The sequence below is a fragment of the Ixodes scapularis genome, unplaced genomic scaffold (genome assembly GCF_016920785.2).
Source record: "Ixodes scapularis isolate PalLabHiFi unplaced genomic scaffold, ASM1692078v2 PGA_scaffold8__174_contigs__length_109621045, whole genome shotgun sequence".
Classification (NCBI taxonomy): domain Eukaryota; kingdom Metazoa; phylum Arthropoda; class Arachnida; order Ixodida; family Ixodidae; genus Ixodes; species Ixodes scapularis.
The window spans coordinates 9,523,459-9,543,454 of NW_024609883.1; the positions used below are offsets into that span (position 1 = coordinate 9,523,459).

Sequence of the window (19,996 nt, forward strand, 5' to 3'; positions counted from 1 at the left end):
GGCTTGAGAGGGCGCCACTAAAGCATGTGCTGGATAGGCTGTATGCAGCGGGCAGGCAGGGCAGCTCGCATTGCATTTGCTGCACGAATAAACACTAATTCGGCATGACACTTCATTGGCCACAAACGACAGCAAACTCGGGGTAAAGAACAGTTCAGAACGGGCGCCACTTCGTGCTGCCATACCGCCAAACGGCAAAACAGCAAGCCAAACCTGCGCCAGGAGGCCTTCGGAACGTTCGGAACCAGTCAAATCCTCAAGTCCGTAAACGACCGCAGCGCCGCCGCGTACATCCAGGACCGTTCCGTGTCGGCGCGTGATCCCACTACTCCTTTCTAGTATGTGCCGCCTTTTCCACCGCTTGGTGGCGGGTATGTCGACGAGTCATTTCTTGTTTCCATACTTTAGAAACCGCATTTGTTTCTTTTCTGATCTAAAATACCGAACAAAAACTACTTTTATAAATAATTGAAACGCTTCGCGTCACTTATATTTTGTATTTCGATTAAAAAGAAGCTTTTAGCGGCTTTGACCTGTAGTAAGCCTAGAACCAAAGACCTCACATTTCACGCGCTTTCAGCAACGCAGGTCGCCCCCGTCGATGGAGGAGGTTTCCTTTCCGCAACGTCCGGTTTAAAATATGACGCACTGATATTTAGTTACTCTCTCCGTGCCCGCTGGCTTGCCCGAAACCTAAGAGACGTGGAAACCGCAAAAAAGGTAGACGTTTAAATATGACTGCAGGGCCCCTTTAACGTGCACCCCCGTTATTCACTAAAACATTGATTCGCTCAAAATCGCTGATCGCTAAAACGTCATTCGCTCATGAGATATGAACCCGCTGTACGCATTGCCAAGCAATTTCGAAAAACCGCTTGCCACCGTTTTACTGGTTCCCGACGTGCCAGATTTTTGTCAAAAGTAAGCAAACGTAGAACAATGGATTGCAAGCATTCCGGCTGGTGCCTCTGTCGTGCGATCATCACGGCAGGCTTGCAGTTACGCGTGCTTCATCGTGCGAGCAGCAACAGCAGCTGTTTGATCGAAACCGAAACCGTGCCACTCCGTTCCGTTGCCAACAGATTCCCAGAATTGTATGCAAAATGTAATTGTCGAGACTGTGTAACACACACACACGCATAAAAAAGAACCTGAGCGCATCGATGCAAGACATCCCAAGCCAGGGTCAAAACGTTCTTGGAGCACTTTGTGCAACGATTGAACTCGAGACAAACAAGCGCGCTGTGCAGGTTCAGCGTGCAGACATTGCCTTCTTTCCTTTAGCTCACTTCTCTTCACCAACTACCAGGGTCCCCCTCGAAAGAAAGCCCATCGAGAGAAACCTAGGTAGTCAATACTTTGACACAGCAGTCTTTTAGTTAAAGAGGGATTTTTGTAGTAGCGTATGAGTTAAACAAGAATGTTGATGACCATGCGGCAGCCCTTACGTTTCAGTTTAGAAAGCGCTATATTGGCAGCGACGTGGGGACGGCAACACCCGACGTCGCGCAACCATGGTGACTGGTAGGCAGGGACCAAATATTCCCATGGCCGCTGCTTTCAGGAGCGAGTGATTCAGCTCACAAAGCAACTCCTAGCGCGCAAAAACGTGTCTTTGTTTCACAGCATAATGGCATGGCATGTACCCGGAAGGCTAGTGCCAGAGCGTCTGCACACATCTGTCGTTCAAACTTTTTTAAAAAGATGCGAGACGAGGCCCACGACACGACGAGAGCGTGAAACGCAAGACGGCGGAAAAACTATGCAAGACTGGATGGACCATTGATGCAGGGTAATAGAAAAAATCGTAAGGGTGCAGGCGAGCTGGTGAATATTAACCATGTTGAATTAACCTGAGACTGGGGTAGAGAGGAAACAGCAAAACGTAGAAGGGACAAAAAATAGACAGGTCGACGTCTCAAAATTTGAGACGTCGTCCGTCTATTTGCTGTCCCTTCTATGTTTGTTTCTTCTCTACCCCAGTCTCAGGTTAATTCAACACGGTTGATGCAGGGTACATTGTGCAGGGCGGCCGCTTGCGCCCCATAACACATGCATGCCCAAATACGGTAGTCAGTTTAGTTTCGGTTTTCAAAGAAAACCAAAATTGGTCCTTTGGCGCAGGCTTGGCGCAGATTACCCATATTTTGGCAAAATGTAGTACAGTATAGACCACTTACAACGTAACTACTTATAGTGCAGGACCGGGTATAACGTGGCTTTTTTAAACCACCGGTTTGCCTCCCATAGAACTCCACGTATTTACATACCGCTTAAAATGCAGGCGCGCGAAGGGAAATACCGGTTATAGTGCGGTTTTTGGAACAGCACGCCAACTGACCGGCGCAGCGAGCACGCTTCCCTGTGCGACACTAGATAACGGCGCGAGCCGCAAGCCCACTCGCGGGGCAAGGAGGTTGCTCGAAGAAGCGGGGAGAAGCGAAGAGAGAGGCTTCAGTTGCCATAGCGACAGAGGGACGCACGCACGTGTTGTTCACGTGCGTGCGTCCCTCCGCAACCGCAACGACAGGCCAATCGCAGGTCGAGGAGAAGTGTTCGCGCGCGCTGCATGCCGGTCGCGGGCCGGGTGCTTCTATTCGCGAACATGGCATCGGTTGTGATCGTTGACGTAGATGGCGTGGTAAAAGCTCATCGTTCCACGTAAAAGCGCTATCCTTGACTATGAATTTTCGTTGTGTGTCGCTATGATAACCCAGCACGTACTAGAAGGGAAGATGCACCTACTCGTGCGGTGATGTTGTGGCGGCACTCTCAAGACGGCAGAAACGCCCGTGTCGTCGTGTTTGTTTACTTCGACTACAGTGGTGCTTTCTAAGCATTTGTGTTTTCGAACATCGCCCGGATTTCTTATTTGGAGCATTTCATGCCTGCGCTCAAGTTGAAGGTATTACTGGCGCGTACCGTATAAAGGATGCGAATTTTCATGCGTTTTCATCGCCGGAAGAAAGTGATTAGGGTTAGCAATCCTGAACGCTCGCAACGTCCATCCGCAACCCGCGACGCCAGGCAAAAGTCGCACATTTCTTTCAAAATGTGACACACTTGAGAGAGAAGTGTACTAGTCTGGTGAAATAAAGACTTTCCTCAAACTAAGCTTTATTTTTCATCTAATATAAAATAAATTCTTTTACAAAGGTAAGTTGTCTCATGGCATGTATTTTGGCCTGAAAAATTGATGTTTTGGTTATAGCGCGGTACCGCTTATAGTGCGGATTTTCGCGACTCCCGGGACATACGTTATATGCGGTCTACACTGTAAAATGTAGCAGGGTTAGCCCCTTGGCACAGTTTGGTGCAATTGGCACAGCAATCACATCACTGAGTTTGGTGAAATTGGCGTAGAAATCACATCGCTGCCCACTCTTGCGTAATAGCAAGTTTAATTTTAAACGTTTTACTGTAGTATAGATATCAACATTCAGAAAGTTCCCGTTTCTTTTTAAATATCTCAGGCACGTGCATGCTCCACCCCGCTTTGAAAGTATGCTTTCCTCCTGAGCACATGACTGCAATATTTGTACTTCTCGAAATTATGATTGTGGTGGGCTAGCCCCGTTGAGTGGGCTTCTAGCCGAGCACCGGTGCACTGCGAAAAAGCCACAGCCGCAGAAGCGAGCTCCGTGGGTGTTGCTTCTCCACAGTGCACGGATGTTCGGAAAGAAGCGCACTCAACGGGGCTAACCCACAATGATCAACACTTGGAAAAATAGATATTGCAGTTCATCACGAAGCAGATATTGAATATTGTATCATATGAAACTATATACTAATCGAAAATCTGAATATTCGCACAACACTAGCAAATTGTTATTGGTTACAACATTTCGAGGTGCTCAAGCTTGGGAACCAGCCATAAAGCACATTCTGTGTCAACATACTACAGTTAACTTTCATTAATTCGACCTCGACGGGACCTTGAAATTTGGTTGAATTATCCGAATGATTGAATAAAAAAAGGACAAAAAAACGCTTAAAATTAAACTTCCTTTTACTGTCCAAAGTACTCACGGATGGTCTGCTGCCGTCTGCGCTTAAAACGCATGTCTAAAAGCATGCTCCAGAGAGAAGCGTAACTAGACAACATGTCCCTAAAAAATCGCGCATTAAAAAAAAGAGTAAGTTTTACGAGTCGATTTTGGCACCTGGCAGCCAGACCGTTGGCAACAAAGAAAAATAAAAATAAACTTTCAGCCTTTCCACTCTGGTGAAGAAGGAAGACCAGCAAAGCTGTACTATGATGGGACGACCTCAAGGACGACGCTTAGAGAACGACCTCGAAAACGACGTCTAGGACGACCTTGAGAACAACCTCAAGGACGACGTCTAGGACAACACCTAGAACGACCTCAGGGGCGCCGTCTAGAACGACCTCAAGGACGACTTCTAGGACGACCTCAAGGACGACTTCTAGGACGACCTCAAGGATGACTTCTAGGATGACCTCGAGGACGACCTGAAGGACTACGTCTAGGACGACCTGAAGGACTACGTCTAGGACTACCTCAAGGACGACTTCTAGGACGACCTCAAAGATGACTTCTAGGATGACCTCGAGGACGACGTTTATGACGACCTCAAGGACGACTTCTAGGACGACGTCAAGGACGACCTCAAGGGCGACTTCTAGGACGACCTCAAGGATGACTTCTAGGATGACCTCGAGGACGACCTCAAGGGCGAAGTTTATGACGACCTCAAGGACGACTTCTAGGACGACCTCAAGCACGACTTCTAGGACGACCTCAAGGATGACTTCTAGGATGACCTCGAGGACGACCTCAAGGACTACGTCTAGGACGACCTCAAGGACGACTTCTAGGACGACCTCAAGGATGACTTCTAGGATGACCTCGAGGACGACCTCAAGGACGATGTTTATGACGACCTCAAGGACGACTTCTAGGACGACCTCAAGGACGACTTCTAGGACGACCTCAAGGATGACTTCTAGGACGACCTCAAGGACGACCTCAAGGACTACCTCAAGGACTACATCTAGGACGACCTCAAGGACGACTTCTAGGACGACCTTGAGGACGACATCTAGGACGACGCCTAGAGAAATTCAGCCTTTCCACTCTGGTGAAAACCCGAGTGGAAAGGCTGGAAAGGTTGCCGCCATCTATGAGCGAGGCCGGCAAGCTGGTTGTCTGGTTGCCGCCGTCGCTCATTGATGGTGGTAGCTGTCCAGAGTTTTTTGTCGACGTTCGTTTGGTACCGAACATGATCCTGAGGAACCTAGTCCTTAACAGCTCCGCTGTAAAAAAAGGAAAACAGACTGATCTCACAGAAAAGCGCTTTGAGAGCGCGCGCTGAGAATGCTTTACGAGCCGACTTCGGCGCCGAGCAACCAAACCGTCAACAATAAAAAAAAAATAAAAAGAAAGGAAAACAGAATTTGCATTTTCCGGCGCGCAAGATGGACCGCACACGATACTACGAAAAAATGCTTTGAGAGTGCGCGCTGTCTCTGCGTCCGACCACGTGCTATGTTCTCCGCACTACTCCCCGCCAGATTGGTAGCACTGGCTCGTGTCATTCACTACAATTCATCTCAACGGCGTAGAGCAGCAGGCGCATATTTGCGCCTGTTACGCTTTGCAGCAAAGGGCCCGTGTTTCGCAGTACGTTAGTTTTTCTGCCGTGCTGTCGTGCAATGTGAGCTCGCACGGATTCGCTCGGGACGAATTATTCGATGCGGAGTCTTCCTGAGTTCAAACTACCAAACTTTTTCTCCCATAGAAATGTATGGGCGCTCGCCGGGACTTTTGAACACGACCGGATTAGACGAAAAGTTGAATGAACCGAGGTCGAACTAAGGAAAGTTTACTGTACTCATAGGGAGCATTTCCAGATGAGCAGGAGAGTGAGCCCACCTGTTGGCTCTGGTAGAGTGCGCAGATGGGTCGTGCCAGAGGGAACGCACAGCTGCCCGTCGACAGCAGCGCCACGGCGGGCTTGGCCACGTTTAGGGTAGCTCCGTAGGGGTACATGAACGACACTGCCCTGCAAGGGCAAGGGAAGTTAGTGCATAGCAGCCGAGACCACAAGTTAATTTAAGCAACAGCCATTGATTTTCGGGCCCACTCCCTTAAATAAATTTCACCGGAACTTTTTTTTTTTTTTCTCTTTTTTTTTCAGAAACTGGTTTTAAGCAAACTTTCTATTGGTTTGAATCCTGTTCATTTATTTTTAAATGGATTAAGTCGGCAATGCTAACGTGAAAGCAGACAAAGGCACTTAATTTTTCGTTTATTTACCTTTCAACGGCCGACAGCACACGGGAAAATCTTTTTCGGGTGTGTTTACGTCCCCCAAAAAGCAGACATTGTATTCGGTCATAAAAGGGCCAGTGCATTTAAAAACAAGCATTAATTCAGAACCAGAAATTTCCCATCTAGACAATGTGATAGAACACTGCACAAGACTCGAGCTCCCTGCTTAAAATATAAAGGCCTGAATGATGTCTAACAACATAATTGTAGATAGACCAATTTCACTACCCAGTTTGTCTATGCCACCGCTGTCGCAATGCATCGAGGGAACTTTAGTCCCTCTACACATGGGACAACCCCACCCCCCCCCCCCCCCCCCCCCAAAGCTCTGCCAGGAGGATGCAGCTTGGCAGTTCAAACAAATGTGGTTAGAGGCCGACGGCATTGAATTTCTCCCCTGGCGAGCAATTCAGCTTGGATCTTTTCAGGAGCGAATGCACACATCCACCGCAACGCACTGAGAGGCTGCATGTGGCACTGCGGTCGTGGCTGCAGCAGAGCCGTTTATGGGCTGCGGTGGCAGCCGTGTAAAGGACTCTTGTGCGTCGCCGCATTGGAGTTGCCGTCATCGTCGTGGCATCCGTGGCATCTGCTCCTGCTCATGTGCTTCTAACGTTCTTCATACGAGCTCGCACTGTTTTGGTTGCCAGTTAAAACTAGGGTCAAATAATGGTTCGTGGCACGTAATTGGGCTTTCTAAAGGTTTGTGTAGATACTGTGTTGCAAAGTAGAGCGGCAATTCCGGTTTCAAACTTCCAAAGTTTTGTTCTTTCTTACCATAACGAAAGAGGGACATGGAAGACAAACAGACAGCACAGGCTTTCGTCTTGTAACGGAACGTTTACTGGTTTTACTTCGCCACCCAAAGCTCGACGGGGGGGTGGGTGAGAGAAGTGGGAGTCATGTGGCCCTGCATGACTCCGCGAATGGACGAAAAGACGCCAGGCACTTTAAGAAGCTTGTCAACTGATCTTGATCTAGTAACGTTGGTGCTGCCTGCCACTGAACTGAAATTATGGTCGCTTTAAGCATCTGCAAAATGCTTGGTGACATAGGTTGGTTCCCAAGAAGCGTTCTGTGGTGTCACAAGCCTCAATGTCCCATTTTTTCTTTCACAGCATCGTCCCCACTCTCCCGTCCTCTGCTAAATTATGTATTGGGTGTTTCTAGAGCGTAGCTCTTAGGCACCCGTTTCTAATTTGAGCGGCAACGAGACTTGCCCGTCAACAAGCTTTGACGGGCACCTTTGTTCCTTGTACAGAAAAAGTAGTGTATTCATTTCCCCTCTCTTTTGGAAAAATATACATTGATCAGACCGAAAGATGTCTCAACGATCGACATAACAACACCTTCACCAACAAAAACTCCGGTCATTTAGGAATCCACAGTTGAGTCTGTGGCTGCTCAGTGCTGCTAAGCAACTGTGCCGTGCTCGCCAAGCATCACAACCAGCTGACAAGAGAAATTATTGAGGCAGACAATATCGCTAAATAGAGGTGTTAATACCCCGTCTTTAGCCTTATCACAAAAAGAACTAGACTATCTATAGTCGGTTACAAGTCAAGAGGGTAGGAGAAGCTCCTCCCACAAGCGTGATACGCCCGTTTCAAATCTCTCCGCAGTCGAGAGAAGAGTTCACTGGAAAGGCTCCTTGTTCTGCTTCAATGGATTCCAACTTGTCTCCAATCCCACTTTTTAAGAAAGCGACCTTTGTATTCATTGGACCCCCTCCAATGAATACAAAGGTCGCTTTCTTAAAAAATGGAATCGGAGCCCCTGAAAGCAGCCTTTGTATCCATCGGAGAAGGAAGCTAATCCCCGAAAGTCGTATTTGTTTCCATCGGAGGGCGAAAACTCTAATCTCCCACTCGTAGCTTCCACAACGCTAAGTCAAATATGTACAGAAAGGCAAGACCCTCCTTGCGTGTTGGCCGCGACGTCACGGAAACGATAGGACGCTATTGGATGCGGAGGTGGCCGAAGGATATATGATTCCCTTTGAGGGGCATTTGCCGCTACCTTCTTAACCTGTAACCGACTGTAGCCTTACATTAATTTTAATTTTAGTTTTTGGTTTACGGTTTAGCTTTCTATTGAAGAAAAAGACCAAATTGTTCTCCATGGCCCTAGTCCATAATACCAAAAGAAGACGAAGACGAAAGTGTAAATATACTAAAGAGTTGTTAGTCAGCGCCGCGTAAGTGTCTTTTCTTTGTGTGAGTGGACTTGAGTAACTGTTTTGCGGGTGTGCTGTTCCCCCTGTACATAACTAATTGAACCCATTAGAAACTATATCACGTCTTCTAAACTACTAAACATTAAAGGGAAGCTACGGAGCTTCTTGGAAAAAATGAGTTAGAAGTGAATTCTAGTGCATTTCTACCCCGTGAACCCGAATACCCAAACCATTTGCTGCGTAAGTATTGTTAAACGCGAGAAAAACGCGAAAGACAGTCGCTGTCCATGACGTCATCGACGGCTCTTTTGGCTGCCCAAGGCTAGGGGGGCGGGGCTTCAGCCCTATTTTGAAATTGCTCTTGTGGCTCTCCGGCGCGTCGCATTGAAATATAATTTTGATATCTGTTATTCTAAAGGCCAAATGAACGCAATTCAAGCGTTTTTTCTCAAATGTAGAAGTGCCCCATCTTCCCTTTAAAACAAAAAACTATGAAATATCTCTGGCTGCTGCCAAAGGATGTGATGTGACTGCATCTTGAATCCGTTGCCTGCTCGGTTACTGACTGTTTGCCTGAAGAGTAAATTGTTGTCTGTACTGTTTTGTTCATAGCTCCTCATTCCAACTTTGGTGGAGGTCATGGGTTCATCATGTGTATTCTCCTGTGAGCACTCGGTAAAGCTCACTAACACTGACTTTACACGACACCACAGTGTGATGTCACATCATGTGACGAGATCACATATGGTAATTCACGTTTTCCCGCTAAATTTAGCCATCGAGCCACAATGGACGGATGCACACGATTTACCGGTTTAGTGGCCCTAAAAATGCTATCGCATTTAAAAGAAAACCTAAAAATCAGTTAATTTATTGTATACAAATTTGCATCAATGTGCTAGATGACTTTGTTCTCACTGATGCCGCATCAAGTCACTGGCGGCCATAGCTGAGTGCGCTACTGCTGAGTGCGTGCTGACGGCGAGCTTCCACAGTCCTTTTGCAACGTGCGTTTCCCATTATTGAGATCGCCGGTCACAGCAGCCTATTAATGTTAGCTCGCTCTGAGCATGCGCTCTGAAGAGAGCACTCAAATAGGGTGTCCAGTGAATACCACCTATACCGTATTTACTCACATAATAAACGCGCCCCGCACAACAGGCATCGATAATTTGACTTTTTTTTTCCCTCCCGTAATCAACGCACCTCCAATTTTCGGATCAGCGAGTCTCGAATTGCGTCCAATTTACCAAGCCACCAAGCTAGTTTTCTTTTGCCGCCAAGCGGTCAGGCCAAGTCAAGCCAGGCTACTCTCGTAATGGCCGCAAGTGGGTAGTTGCAGTAGTTACGGAAGTGATCAACCAACCGTGAAACCGAGTGTCGCACACACTTGACGAAGCTTGGATCGAGGAATTCCCGAGCCCCGGACATTCTTCGCGTATTGGATGCAATGATGTCGACAAACAAGCCGTCGTCTGTGGTCCACGTTCGAACAGTAAAATCGTGAAAGTGGTTAGGCCTAACTTCACATACTCTGGGTAAATGCATTTATTTAATCCGTAACAGAACGGCACAGCGAGGTGCACGCTGCACTGTAGGCTGAGAGTGTAGGGTAGCCAAGTTCGTGACCGAAACTTGATCCGTGCGAGCGGGCTTCGGGGGTTGGTGGTTGGACTCCACAGGAGCTCTTGTCTCCATGAACGAAACTTGATCCATGCAAGCGGGCTTCGGAAGTCGGGGGTTGGACTTCGTACGAGTTCTCATACGTGTAGTCGTGGATTATACCTGAGCGTGCCCGCCGGATACTAGCAATATATATCGCCTAAGAATGGTCGTGTTGCTTTCCGTGTTGAATGAGCTTCACAGGGCGCTTTTCCTTCAACAAAAGGCACCCCGAAAGCGCCCAAAAAAGATTTGCAATTTATAAAGCATGGTTATTGTGGCGCGTCCCCGACCAGCCGTGGGTGCGCCTCCATCACTGGAGACGTGCCACAGTACCTTGCCGTGTCACATTGGCACCTAATATGACATTTGCATGAAGTGTGTAAATGCAAAAATCTTACCCCGTGAAATGAATGCCCCCTCCCCCCCCCCCCCCCTTCCAAATATATGTAAATTTTTCGGGAAAAAAAGTGTGTTCAATATGCAAGTAGATACGGTATTATATCACAAGCCCACCACAAACAATCTGCAGAGATCTCGACTGAAGGTCCCGGCATTGCACACACTGCAAAACTTGATTTGCAGTGTATGCTCTCGGGAAATAATGAGAGGCGAATGCTCACACAGCTCCTACAACCGACAAATCACGATTAAAGAAAGCAGATTAAAGAAATGTGACTCCTGGAAACCTTGGGCATCTGTCCACGATAGGGAAAGAATTGCGGTAACTAAGAGGGGATCGGAAGATCGGTGGAAAAGATCTAGGGAGGGGTAAAAATACAGATAAAAATATGCAATGGAAACACTTTAAAGGGGGGGAGGGTTGTGTTCACAAAATTTATACAAATTTTAAAAAAGAAAAAATGACGAAATGTTAGGCTAGGTGGCACAAGCTGCCGCCCGTTACAAAGGGTATGACCATTACCATCCATCCATCCAGGTGCTGGAGGTAATTTAACGGAGACTTGCGCGCTCACGCAAGTTAACTCAGACTTTGTGATCGTCTAAAGTATATGCATGTCACAAGGTGGTGGCAGAGCTGGCCGCCTGCTAAACACTTGCACCGCCAACCAACTGTGCCTGTTAACACACGTCATGTTTTGATGACATGTCACCTCAGACGATGCTCTCTTGCCTCAGTCTATGCACTCTTCATGTTATCGCAAGAAAGAAGAAGTTCGAGAGAATGACCAGTTTGACGCTTCAAAGAGAGACGATGGCACATTCCAGGAAGACGGAAACTGGAAGTTGAGCGTCGGCTGCTTTTCTCGTGAAATGCAATTCTGCATGACGGTCAGAATAATAGACAGAAATACAGGTGCAGAATTTCTAAACAAACAAACCAAGTGTGAAGGAGGAGAATACCCTCGAAATCGGCACAAAACTTCTTTGAATTGCGGGACACACGTCTGGGGTCGAGAGCTTACCGGGCGTCGTTCGGGGGATCTGAACCGAGGTTGGCCTTGCCCGCCGCCAGGCCCACGGCTCGGTTGAGGATACCGTCGGAGACGAGCGCTTCCTTGGGGTGAGGGTACTTGTGGTAGACTGTGCGGACTACCGCATCTGAAATGGAGGGCAAACACCTCTCACCTTTTAACATCTTCCGTACAGCGTTTGGTCATCACAGGGCTATGCTTGTTCTCTTGTAAAGGTACCTTTGCCAGGATTCGCACAGGTTTTCAAGAAAAAAATTCAAGGACTTTTCAAGGACCTTTAAAAAAATAAAGAACACTACAGTAGATCACACACATTATTTTTATTGCACAGAACAAAGAAAACTGACTTCACTTGAAGTTATTGCGCGTACAGTTTCATTCGACTAGGTGAAGTTAGTTCTGGAGATTGTACATAGTCTCATTCGACTACATGAAGGGCGAAAGCTCACGTCAGGTCTTTTAGTTTATTAGCTAGTTGAGTCTTAACGCTGCTGAGTTCCTCAGCCTTGGCTCTTGCGGTCTTTCTTAGGCTGTTCGATTTTACCACCTTCTTGATGTCAGCACTTGCTTCAGCCTTTTCTGCATATTCATCTGCAGAGGCCGTTAAATCGGCAACAACTGCCTCAAGCTTCTTTTTCTTCATCTGCAGGCCTTCAACCTCTTCCATGATTTTTTGCCTTTTTTTTTGCTGTGAGTTTTCCTGGCACTGTTTCTTTTGCGATTCCAGGTGTGCACTGTAATGCTGCCTCGCTGCGGACACAGCTATTCTGAGCTCTTTTGAGATAGGAACGTTCAAAATCCCACCTGCCCTCTCCACTGCGTCACATATGATACGCTGTGAAATGTATGACAAACCTTTCAGATTCTCTACAGAGATCTGACGGTTTACGCTAAACCCCCGTTCAACGGTGGCCTGCCCATGGCTTAAAACAAGCAGCAGCCTGACTGCGTTCCAAAGCTCTTTGTACGAGGGATTGGAGCACAAGATGTCACGAAAAAACTCATCGAGCCTGCTAATGCTCCTCTCAAACATGCGGAGCTCATGCTTAAACTCTTGCAGCAGTTCAGTGTATTCTGCCAATACACATACTCGTTGGCAGTCACTCAGTCTTCCTGCCATGGTCAAGACGTCCAACACCTTCCTTATGCCCACCAGGCACTGATCTGGCTTCGCTTCTGAGCTGTACACATTTTCAAAGGATGCACACTTTGGTAAGCTCACCTGCTTACTCCTTGCAGACTCCACATATTTCTTCACATCATTCCAAAGAAGCAAAGCTCTTTCAATGACAAGTGTATTTTCCACCCATCGATGAGCCACAAAGTGCAGTGGAAATGTGTCCTGGTTGGTCACGGTGGAAAAATCTTCCCTTCGTGCTGGTGAGTATCGAAAGAGTGCGCTCAGGCTTGTCAACAAAATGTCAATGCCCCACTTACTGGCTACAACACCTGCTCTGAAGGCATTGTGGATGGTATGTAGGCCACACGTCCCTAAGTCAACACACTGGACCTGATGGTGTTCCTGCAAGTGCACTTGCATATTCCTGAAGAACTTAGGGTTAACGTTTGGCCCATCCATCGAGATCTGAATAATCTTGCCAAGTGGCAAAGGCTCCAAAGCCCTGAGAAGCACTTCCTGAATATCCTCTGCCGTGGAATGCCCCATAAAAGCGGATGTGTAATATCTGGTGGCCACCTTGTGTGACGAGTCCCAATAGCGCACATGCACGTCCATTTGCTTCTCTTGCAGGAAGTCATTACCCCGACTCCTCAAAAAGCACGACGTAATAGTCAGACTTCTGTACCTCTTGTTGCAAGCGCGACAAGGAAAATGGCCTCAGCCCATGACATGCTACATAAGCGCATTTTTTCTCCCCACAGGAAAACGGTTTGGCCACGTCGCTGTCCGGAAACATCCGCTTGAACAAGTCGCCGGTTTGTGCCGACGATCTGTACGAGTAGTGGGAGGTAATCACTTTTATTGTCCACAGAATTTCCGCATCCGTAACCACCTCGTGTGACTTGCAGGCGCTGTTTAGATCGGTCGCCTGCGACGGAGCCAAGCCAGTGGACCGCCCGCTTACGTTTGCTGCCAGATAGTTCTCTATCGAGTTTCCAGCTGCCATTTGCATGATTCCACAGTGCTTTGCACTTTTTGCATGGCTTTTGAGGGCAGATTCGCCCATCGAAGAGATGTCGAACGTCTTTCTGCAGCGTGTGCATTTTGCACACTGAGGGTTTGCTGTATCTGGCGCAACCCAAAGCTTATAGTCGTCGTTGCTGAGCCAAGCACTTTAGAACTTACATTTCCCGGGCATTATTCTATGCCATCTGAATGCACGAATCACTGGGTCACTACACGCACCATAAGCGACATGTGGGAACAAACAGCGAACAAGTAGGCACAGACCAGATATAAACAAAGCACAATGTGGCCAACAGACAATTCTCGGCCTATGGGGCTGTGCCTCTTTTTAGTGGGTTGCCAATAAATCCAGCTAAAGACGAAGGTAAAAGAAAGAATTAAATACTACTAAATTTAACTCTTGATTCATATAACTGCATTTCTGTTGCAAATAAGCACGCTGGCGCAACATGCCTTTTTTACGAAGAGGTCGAGACTCTCCAGGCTCTCCTGCCTCATTGTGGCCACTTATGGCTTTTGGCCAACCCTGAAGTCGAAGCAAGCCAGATGAAAAAAAATAAAATAAAAAAGCGCAACGGCCGCGCGTTTTTCTTTTTCTTGCGCAGGAAGTTTGATTGGTTTGACTTCGCGATCCTGGTGTCGCGGAAAGCAAGCAACGAATTTTCCCGGGAGCACGCTCAACCGCTATAAAACGCGGTCGCGCAACCGAGCCCCGCGAAACGCTAAGAATTCAAGGGTTTTCAAGGACGGCAAAGATATTCCAGCACTTTCAAGGCCTTGAAAAAGCAACTTTCAAATTCAAGGGTTTTCAAGGGTTTTAAGGACCTGTGCGCACCCTGCGGTCTGCGCTACTAAGCTATGCTATGCTCAGAGCATCGGCACTCCATTCCAGAATTATCTTGTGGGCGCTGCCATTTTGTTGCCTAGTGCAGAGTCAAACGTAACTGGTGATAGTTACGAATAAAAAATGTGACCTCCTTGGCTTTCAATACAGTCGAAAAGATCAGGCAATATTGTTGCGCTCTGTCACAGACTATTAACGTTTCTGAAGGATGGAAAAGCGTTTCCTGCGAATTCAGATAACATTTCAGGTAATTGGCAACAATGATCCTAAGCAACAAGATGACTGAAGTGTCCTTACTATGAAGCATAGCCTATATAGTGGCTCTAAGTACCTCAATGCTATCTTGAACTGGGAGTGTATGAGAGGTACAGAGTGCAACGCAGTTAGCACGAACGAGCAATCACTGGGGTCCAAAAACTACTGAAGTAGTGGAACGTGCTCGTGCGGGATTAACATTTGCAGGTCGACACTGATATGTAAAAGCAAAATTCGCAAAAGCTCCGATGTCGTTAATGTGCAAGCTGTATACATGGCTTGCACATGATGTCATCGCACCGTGCTCGTGGACATTCCTGCCTGTTCTGGACGGGAAAAACAAAACCGGTGTTATGAAATCTAAGCTGCAAAAGGTATGCGCTCGGCAGCAAGGCCACCGCAACGACAGCTGATGCAACGTTGGTGCGAGCCATGTATGGTGCTGCACCTACCAACATTGATGGATCAAGGTCAAAAGTCAAGCTCTGCAATGAGCCAACTCCCAGTTTGAACCTTACTGCTCCCGCAACCGTAGTGGCATCGTTACCGTTGCTGACAAGGTTAGGGTGCTTTGTTTTTTTTATTGCATGTCAACGGCCTGTGCACAATGCCCTAAAAATAAAACTACATTTAGCGCATGTTAATATAGTAGTGAATTATATGTTCGGCCACCTTGTCCTCTTTGCACACTCCGCACACTGTGTCAATTTTTTACTTTTTAGCCCCATACACTTTTGTTTGCAATACTGTCATCTACCTAGGTCTCCAACGTACGTCCTGCTAAGAGGAAACTGTTTGTTTGAGGGATGTCTTAGGTGCTTAGCCAATGTCCATATACACAAACTCTATGTGTCAGCACCCAGCCTTTTGAAGTGTGTTCGTGAGTTGCTGTTTATATGACAGAGAAGCTTTTGTCCGCAACATACGTTCTTTCATCCCCTCGCTCCAGCAGCAGAGAGTGACGCCGCAACGTACCGCTGTTCACCACAATGCCGTGCTCTTCCAGGAGGAAGTTGATGTTGGTCTGGAACCTCCTCTCTCCGCCCTCACCTAACAGCACCAGCAGGCGGCCGCCCCCACCCACAAACTCTCGCAGGGCACCAAACTGGAACGAGTTTCGTCAGAAAAGACGTCAAACAGAAACTGCATAAGATTTCTCGCCACATGGCCCCCAAGTTGATTCTTAGCATTAACTTCCCTCTCACTCTTTTCAAAATCTAGGGTGAAAAATGCTATAGTCTCGTCGAAACATTCAATTTAGCATCTTATAGAAAGTGGATTGTATTAGAAATGTTCTTACATTAAAAAGAACCTTTGAATGTGGTGACATGATTGCCTATGATGGCCTTAGATGAAGTCTTTGATTTTGCAATGCATGAAAAGTCCTGCGTCTTTGCCGACGCTCGTACAATCATGTGTGAATCACATTCTCTACACTGCCCAACATGACACAAAAAGCGAAGCACTGTTATTCACCTAATGGTTGCAAGCAATCTCAAAACAATCACTTCAAACTCAGTGGCTGTACAAGGGCCACACCTAACGACTCTCCACTGATAACGGGTTTCCAATGTGAGTTGAATGGATCGATCAGACAACGTTGTGCAAGTCTAGTTCTGCTATCATCCCATGTACATCACTGGGATGTAATTTATGGATAGATCTCACAAACACGCACGACACTGCCATAACTTCAAGTCACAGGAAGCAGGTGGTAGTGCACAAGATGGATTCTGCCGTCTTGCACTTTGCATGCGCAGAGCTCCAGTTAGATTGTAGCACATGCAGAAGGACTAAAGTTTGCTTCATGCATTGCGGCAGCGATGGCATAGCTAAACTGGCTGGTGAGATCAGTGTATTCTACATGGAACTCGAGGCACGTTTTGTGACAAGGTGGAACATACCTCGTTCTCGGTGAACTTGTGCCTCGGACCCGCCAGCACAAAGACATCGCATCCCGACAGCACTTCTGACGAAATGTCCGCGTTCATGCTAAATCGTTGAGAATTAAAAAAAAGAAAGGACGGGATGCCAGCAGTTTGGAACAATTCTTCATTTTACGGACACAAAGACAAAGACAGTATCAAATCATACCGACCAATCACAGTAACTTCAGTAATATACAGACTAGCTATGCAAATTGTAAAAAGAATGGAAGAATGGGCAGAGAGAAAGCAGATTCTGGGGGAGCTTCAAAAAGTTACAGGAAAGATTGACGACTAGATGATAATTTATTTGTAATCACTCAGTGCATAGAGATGGCAATGACAAGTCAAAGGCCATTATGGGTAGCATTTTTAGACATCGAGGGGGCATATGACAATGTGAATCAGGAAAAACTCTGGAACCAACTGAAGGGATATGGACTAGAGGGAACCATGGTTAAGTTTCTAGAACGGGCTTATACGGAGAATAGGGTGGTTATAACATGGGAAGCCGAAACTACAAGACCAGCAGCAATAAAAAGAGGTCTTAGACAGGGTTGCCCATTGTCTCCCCTGCTCTTTATGATATACCTCAGTGAGATGGAAAAAAGCTTAGAGCAGTACAACCTAGGTTTTGACCTGACTTACATGGAGGAAGGACATAAAGTAAACCAAGTATTGCCAGGGTTAATGTATGCAGACGACATTGTACTTGTATCAGAAAGTTGTGAGACAATGCAGGAACTGATTAGGATTTGCAGCAAGGAAGGGGACAGTCTAGGACTAAACTTCAGTAGGAGCAAGTTGGGTATAATAGTTTTCAACGACGAGAAGGGGGAGCCCCTGGAGATACAGGACACATTGATAGAACACATAGAAAAGTACAAATATCTGGGAGTATGATTAATTGAAGGAAGACGGTATCTAAAAGACCATGAAGATATTGTAATAATAAAGAAGGGGAAACGAGATTCAGCTATCATGAAACACAGGACACTATGGAACTATAATAGATATGAAGTCGTTAGGGGTGTATGGAAGGGAGTAATTGTGCCAGGACTGTGATTTGGGAATGCAGTATTGTGTATGAGGTCAGAAATTCAGGCAGGTTTAGAGATACAGCAAAGGAGTGTGGGTAGGTTGACATTGGGGGCACATGGGAATACATCAAATGAGGGAGTACAGGGGGATATGGGTTGGGCATCTTTCGAGAGTAGAGAAGCGATCAGTAAAATTTGAACAAAGACTAACTGAAATTGAGAATATGCGGTGGGCAGTGAAAGAGTACAAGTATCTATATATGAAAAGTCTAAACACTAAGTGGACAAACCGAACCCGCAAGCTGAGATATATATACATTCAACGAGATGGGGCCGATCAGAGTATATCAGCAGAAAAAGGAGTAAAGGAAACAGAGAGGAAATTGTGGGAAGAGAGAATGCAGGGGAAATCAGCTTTAACAATAAAGAGGGCATAAAAACAAGAAATAAAGAAGGAACAGTTGTATGATAATTCATTGGGGAGGGGCGGATTTAGAGGGGTGGTCCGGATGTCCTGACCCCCCTCTTAATTTCTGCCTGCGTAAAATTTAGGGCGTGAAGTGAGGGAGAGGGGAGGGGGTTCCTAAACATTTGGTACACTGACCAACACCTGACCCCCCCCCCTCAGAAGATTCCTGCATCCGCCCCTGAGCTCATTGCTGTTTGAAGCAAGAACAGGGGTGCTGAGAAAGAAAACATATAGGGCTAAATTCCAGGAAATTGACACTCTATGCAACATATGCAACCACGAAAGGGAAACGATAGAACACGTAATTTTAAGGTGCACGGGGCTTCGTCCCACCCTCTTGGGGAAGATGACTACGGATTTGGAGGGGGCACTGGGATTTACAGACATGGATGGACGAATGGATAGGGAAAGAATTACGGCAACTAAGAGGAGATTGGAAGATTGGTGGAAGATACCTAGAGGAGGGATAAAAAAAATACAGATAAAAATAAGCAATGGAATCACTTTAAAAAGGGGGGGGGGGGGGGGGGGGGAGGTTGCGTTATAACAAAATTTATACAAATTAAAAAAAAAAGGAAAAAAGAAGGGATGATGAAATGTTAGGCTAGGCGGTGGAAGCTGCCGCCCGTTACAAAGGGTATTGCCATTACCATCCATCCATCCATCCACTGAGTCTGGTTGAATCTTTCATGAAATGCTTTCATTAAAGACGTCGCAGCCATGTATATACATGTGCCTAAATGGCTGCCCACACTGGACACGGAAGAAGCGGAAGCTTTTTCTCCGCTCCTGGTTTGCTTTGGGACGATTCTTGTCAAGGGGAAAGCCACCCCCAGCTTGCGTCCTTGAACTAAGCTTTGGAGCATGCTCATGAGAAAGGTTTGGACAAATCCACTCACACGCTCTGGTACTGGACATTTCATTGAACGCCGTTTCATCAAATGAATGGACATTTCACTGAACACCAATTCATTGAACGCCGATTTATCAAACGCTTTTGAGATGTTTTCCTCTCGCTTCCAAGTTGTTTTTACGCTGCTGTCGAATCACCAGAAATAGAATTACTACCCTGGTCACCTTTTCACCAAAGGGTTGGCTACTGAATCATAGAACATAAAAAAAACTTGAGTATGTATGCGTTGTAAACATAGAAATAAAACGACTAGCCCACCTCCAAACATTACTGCAGTATGTATGCGACTTACTGTTTTCAGGTAAGATAAGCGACTGTACTCCACAACATACTTTGTCCTCTATTTGTTCACGCATGAAACATACATCCAGAAAGGAATATAGCTCAAGTAGGTAAGCATCATAAAAACAAAGGGATAACGAAGTAGACGGACAGGTGTACTCACAAGTAACTTTTATTTTAAAAAATAAACATTCATATATATAGCCGTGGCAAAAAAAGCAGTCATGGCTAGATCTGGCGTAACCCCCGTAACAAAAAAGAGGTAGGGTTTCTAGAGAACTGCATAAAGCTTTTGAAATAAAAAAAAAAAAAGGCAACAAATGTGTAAGTGACATGTCACTCTCCTTATCGGCAAATGAGTACTTTTTTTATATGGGGGTTTAGCCATGACTTTGTTTTGACATGTATTTTTAAATAAAAGTTAGTTGCAAGTGCGCCCCTGTTTTTCTACTTCGTTGTCCCCGTGTTTTTTTTTGGTGCTTACCTACTTCATCATGAACCCACTGGCACAAATTTCCACTTTAATGAGGCAAATAACTATTATTTTTTTAT

The 19,996-nt window shown here is 46.4% G+C and overlaps 1 protein-coding gene and 1 pseudogene across 3 annotated transcripts in view; both read right to left on the reverse strand.

The window, feature by feature from the left end:
* Positions 1 to 19,996, reverse strand: part of LOC8041278 (intraflagellar transport protein 52 homolog) — a 45,893-nt gene that overhangs the window by 21,277 nt on the left and 4,620 nt on the right. For 2 of the 3 annotated variants that reach the window (XM_029993921.3, XM_029993927.2), the window contains exons 2-5: positions 16,720 to 16,807; positions 15,791 to 15,920; positions 11,562 to 11,697; positions 5,898 to 6,027 (exon numbers count right to left, since the gene is read on the reverse strand). In XM_029993921.3, coding sequence (XP_029849781.2) covers positions 5,898 to 6,027; positions 11,562 to 11,697; positions 15,791 to 15,920; positions 16,720 to 16,807 — 484 coding nt within the window. Of the gene's footprint in view, positions 1 to 5,897; positions 6,028 to 11,561; positions 11,698 to 15,790; positions 15,921 to 16,719; positions 16,808 to 19,454; positions 19,472 to 19,996 lie in introns of those variants that run through there. The other variant, XM_042286638.1, reaches the window with a different exon arrangement.
* On the reverse strand, positions 11,871 to 13,867 carry LOC115324295 (annotated as a pseudogene).